The sequence below is a fragment of the Orycteropus afer genome, unplaced genomic scaffold, assembly GCF_000298275.1.
Source record: "Orycteropus afer afer isolate SDZICR_OR568_19922 unplaced genomic scaffold, OryAfe1.0 scaffold00330, whole genome shotgun sequence".
In the NCBI taxonomy this organism is placed as follows: Eukaryota; Metazoa; Chordata; class Mammalia; order Tubulidentata; family Orycteropodidae; genus Orycteropus; species Orycteropus afer.
The window spans coordinates 2,572,960-2,577,116 of record NW_006921917.1 but is presented as its reverse complement, the minus strand read 5'-3'; the positions used below and the strand labels follow the sequence as shown (position 1 = coordinate 2,577,116).

Here is a 4,157-nt window from a genome sequence, read left to right as displayed (position 1 = left end):
AAGGCTCAGGGGTCCAAGATTATCTTCTGTGTCTGTGTTAATTGGTTTCCCTTTTCTTTGTTGAAGAGGGTCTGTGCAATCCTTCTGCCTAGTCTGCCATCTTGCCCCGCCTCCTAACTCTAAATTTTTAAGGCATTGCCATACCGATTTCCACAGTGGTTTTATCGCTTTATAGTCCTACCATAGGCTGTAATCTTAATGGCAGCAGATCACCAGATCTTCCTCCCACAAAGCCACTGGATGGGTTCAAACCACCAATCTTCCCATTAGCAGCTGAATGAGTGCACCTTAGGTGATGATTTTATTAATATCTAGCTCGCCCACCTAGAAGCTCTCGTGGCATAGTGCCTAAGGCACTTGACTGCTAACCAGAAGGCTGGCAGTACAAACACACCAGCTACTCCTCAGAAGGAAGGTTGGATAATCTACTTCCATAGTGATACTGCCTTGGAAACCCAAGGAGGAGTCACTATGAGTTGATCCGACTCGACAGCAGTGAGTTTGGTTTTGGTTTAGCTTGCCCACCAGACTGAGCTCACAATTGGGTAAACTCTATGTTGTTCTCAGCTGTATCCCCAGCATCTAGCACAGTGCTTGGCACATACTGTAGGGTCTTAATAAATATTTGTTGAAACCCATTGATAAGTGGATCCTTTTTGATGGCTCTGTGGACACACTGTGGATTGAGAGCATGGCAAAAATGTATACAGCTATGTCAGACATTGTGCTTCATATTGACTATCTCATTTAATACCACACCTCTGGAAGAATAGTATCAATTAACTCTTCCATTTAACAGATGTAGAAACTGAGACTCAGAGAAGTCCCTTTGTTGGAATCACATAGCTGAAAGCTATGGACCAGGCAGGCTGATTCCAGAGCCAGTATCTTCACTCTGCAGTTGACCAGCTGCCAATGAATGAACAATTGCCAGTGTTCAGGGGCCTCTGGTGCCCTGTTTAACAATTTGAACATTATCCTAGGCACTGGGGAGATTTTGAAGTCCCTTGCAGGCCTCACTCCTTGTTTTCCATTTCTTTCATTTTCCCTTCCCTCAGCTCCGGGAGACCATTGAGCAGGAGATTCGAGATATGGGCCTACAGGCCACACCATTTACCCTCACCAAGGTTATCCAGCTGTACGAAACCAAGAACTCCCGCCACTCCACGATGATTGTGGGCTGCACGGGCAGTGGCAAGACTGCCTCTTGGCGAATTCTGCAGTTGTCTTTGTCTTCCCTGAGCCGCACCGGAGACCCCAATTTCAACATTGTTAGAGTATGGAGTTGAGACAGTGAAGTCAGTGGCAGAGATTAAGTGGCAGGAAGACAATGGAGGTTGGGGGCAAGAATGTATAGATGTGGGGGAGTGGAAGGCAGGCCAGGAAGGATATGCCTAGGTCCCCAGGAGGCCTTTGAGAGAGGAGAGAGAGAAAGACCAGACACTTATGTAGAGGGCTAAAAATATGGGGAGATCTTGGAGGTTTTGCCTGCCAGCAGGTTAAAAAACAAAAACAAAAACAAAAACAAAAACCCTTTTTGTGTTATTTTTAGGAGTTCCCTTTGAACCCCAAGGCTTTGTCCCTGGGAGAGCTGTATGGGGAATATGACCTCAACACTAACGAATGGACAGATGGTATCTTGTCCAGTGTCATGCGGACAGCATGTGCAGGTACACAAAAGAGGATATGGAAGGCAGATTCCTGAATCTTTTCAGGGGGTGGGAAGTTTGGGGATCAGAAGCTCAAATCTGAGTGAGGAAAGGCTGAGAAATGCTGAGGTATGAGGAAAAACATGCTGGCATCTTGAGGAATCCTAGTGTGGAGGGAGGGCTAGGTAAGGAGGCTCCTGAATTTTGTATCATCCATCTTCTACTTAGATGAGAAACCCGATGAGAAGTGGATCCTTTTTGATGGCCCTGTGGACACACTGTGGATTGAGAGCATGAACTCGGTCATGGATGATAATAAAGTATTGACTCTTATCAATGGAGAGCGCATTGCAATGCCTGAGCAGGTATGGGGTACAGAAGACCAACTATGGGCTGGCAGAGGTATCAGATGGAGGAGGCAAGCTGGGGCCAACGAGAGGAGCACTAGAATTCTTAAAGAAAACTAAGTGCTATAGGAGAGAGCTGAGGAGGAAGATGCCTTGTCTGTGATGGATGCTGAGAACAATCACATAGAAAAGTGCCTTGTGTACCAGGAAAAGTTGTGTAGACTGAGGCATGTCTGACATGTGAGAGATGACCTTCACATATGTACCAAGGTTATTAATCCACTGCCTGTGACGCTGACTCTTTTCCTCCCACCCAAACAATGCAAATAAGAGAATGATATTTTCAGAAGGATAACCTTGAATGTGCTTTAATTTATTTTAGAAAGTAAATCATCTGTGAACCTCTAAACTGAAAAAAACCCAAATTCATTGCCACTGAGTTAATTCTGACTCATAGCAATCCCATTAGGTTTCCAAGGCTGTAAGTCTTTATGGAAGCAGATTGGCCCATCTTCTTTCTGTGGAGCACCTGGTGGGTTTGAACCACTGATCTGGTTAGCAGCTGTGAACCACAGGTCTTCATTTATCATGCCACACTTTATACTCAATGAGGACAGAGTTCTGTGGTGTTGTTATTAGTAGTGCTAGGTAGGAGATGGAGGGAAAGATGACGTTCTGACAAAGTATGTCCTTAGGTGTCTCTCCTGTTTGAAGTGGAGAACTTGTCAGTGGCCTCTCCGGCCACTGTATCACGCTGCGGGATGGTCTACACTGACTACGTTGACCTAGGCTGGAAGCCTTATGTTCAGTCATGGTTGGAGAAGAGGCCAAAGGTAGGAAGAGAACCGAGGAGATGGGAAGTAACCAGGTAGCCTACGGGGCACAAGAGCAAATAAAGTGCTCTTCTTGTTTAATACCAGGCTGAAGTGGAGCCCCTTCAACGCATGTTTGATAAGTTCATCAACAAGATGCTGGCCTTTAAGAAAGACAACTGCAATGAGCTAGTGCCACTTCCCGAATACAGTGGCATCATCTCCCTCTGCAAGCTGTACACGGCCCTGGCCACACCAGAGAATGGGGTAAGTGGAGGAACACAGCCAGGGCAGAAATGGATCATGGGCCCTCTTAGGAAAAGTATCAGGGAAAAGGTGTATCTGAGACACAGATTGAACATTAGACTTTTGTGGAACAGAGACTTAAAGGGCAGGACACAATGAGCATGGAGGCAGTGAGGTGGTGGTCGCTCTGTATGTGTGTATATGTGTATGTCTGGAAGGCCAGATTAAGGATTCTAAATTGAATGTACTACACAGACGGAACTCCCTATAATCTCTACCCGTATTTTGGGAGCCAGGCATTCATTTGGTTCTTTGTTTCTCCATTCTTTAAAAAAAGTCAATATGAAGTCTTTGTCTATATGAGGCCTTGGATAGAGTTTCTACTATAAGGAGTTCCCAATTTAATCTGATGAGGGGTTTTAGAAAATTTCAGATTAATATCTATTTCAGGCCCAAATTTTGTTCAGTTTAGGATTATGGACTAAAGATCAAGAAGCCCTATTTTCTTTTGAGATTAAATCAGTACCTAGAAATGGTTTCTATTGTTTTAAAATAAATTGCCAGATAAATAAAATGATAATGTGTTATCAACAACTATGACAATTGATAGCAGTTTATGTTACTCCTGGTACAGTTACTATAAATTTTAAATATGTAGATGACTTGCAAGGTAGTGTTTCTGAAAAGTAACGTAATTGTTATTGGCTGAGTAGGGGAAGGGTTCTTGGGCAAGCCGTATCTAAAAGGGGGAGAACACCGATGGACACAGAGAGGAGGACATTCTCGATAAATGCAATGCTGTTTGCAAAAATGCAGAGGCAAGCCCATCAGTCTCCTGGGTGAGCAGGGCAGGGTGGTGGTGTTTGTGCATAGCAGAGACTCCAAGGAAGAGGACTCAACCTTGCGGGTGGTGAGTTGTGTTGTGTGTTGGAGTGAACTGGAGGGACAAACTAAAAATTCTGCATTGATAATGGTAGACAAGGAGTTCCGGCAAGATGGCAGACTAGGCAGAAGGACTGCACAGACCCTCTTCAACAAAGAAAAGGGAAACCAATTAACACAGACACAGAAGATAATCTTGGACCCCTGAGCCTTGAAGGGAA

General features: G+C 44.7%; 1 protein-coding gene across 1 annotated transcript in view; it reads left to right on the top strand.

Annotated features, from left to right (window-relative positions):
* Positions 1-4,157, top strand: part of DNAH2 (dynein axonemal heavy chain 2) — a 194,813-nt gene that overhangs the window by 121,780 nt on the left and 68,876 nt on the right. The window contains exons 39-43 of the mRNA XM_007952352.1: positions 1,059-1,277; positions 1,553-1,670; positions 1,878-2,014; positions 2,692-2,829; positions 2,917-3,075. Coding sequence (XP_007950543.1) covers positions 1,059-1,277; positions 1,553-1,670; positions 1,878-2,014; positions 2,692-2,829; positions 2,917-3,075 — 771 coding nt within the window. The remainder of the gene's footprint in view (positions 1-1,058; positions 1,278-1,552; positions 1,671-1,877; positions 2,015-2,691; positions 2,830-2,916; positions 3,076-4,157) is intronic.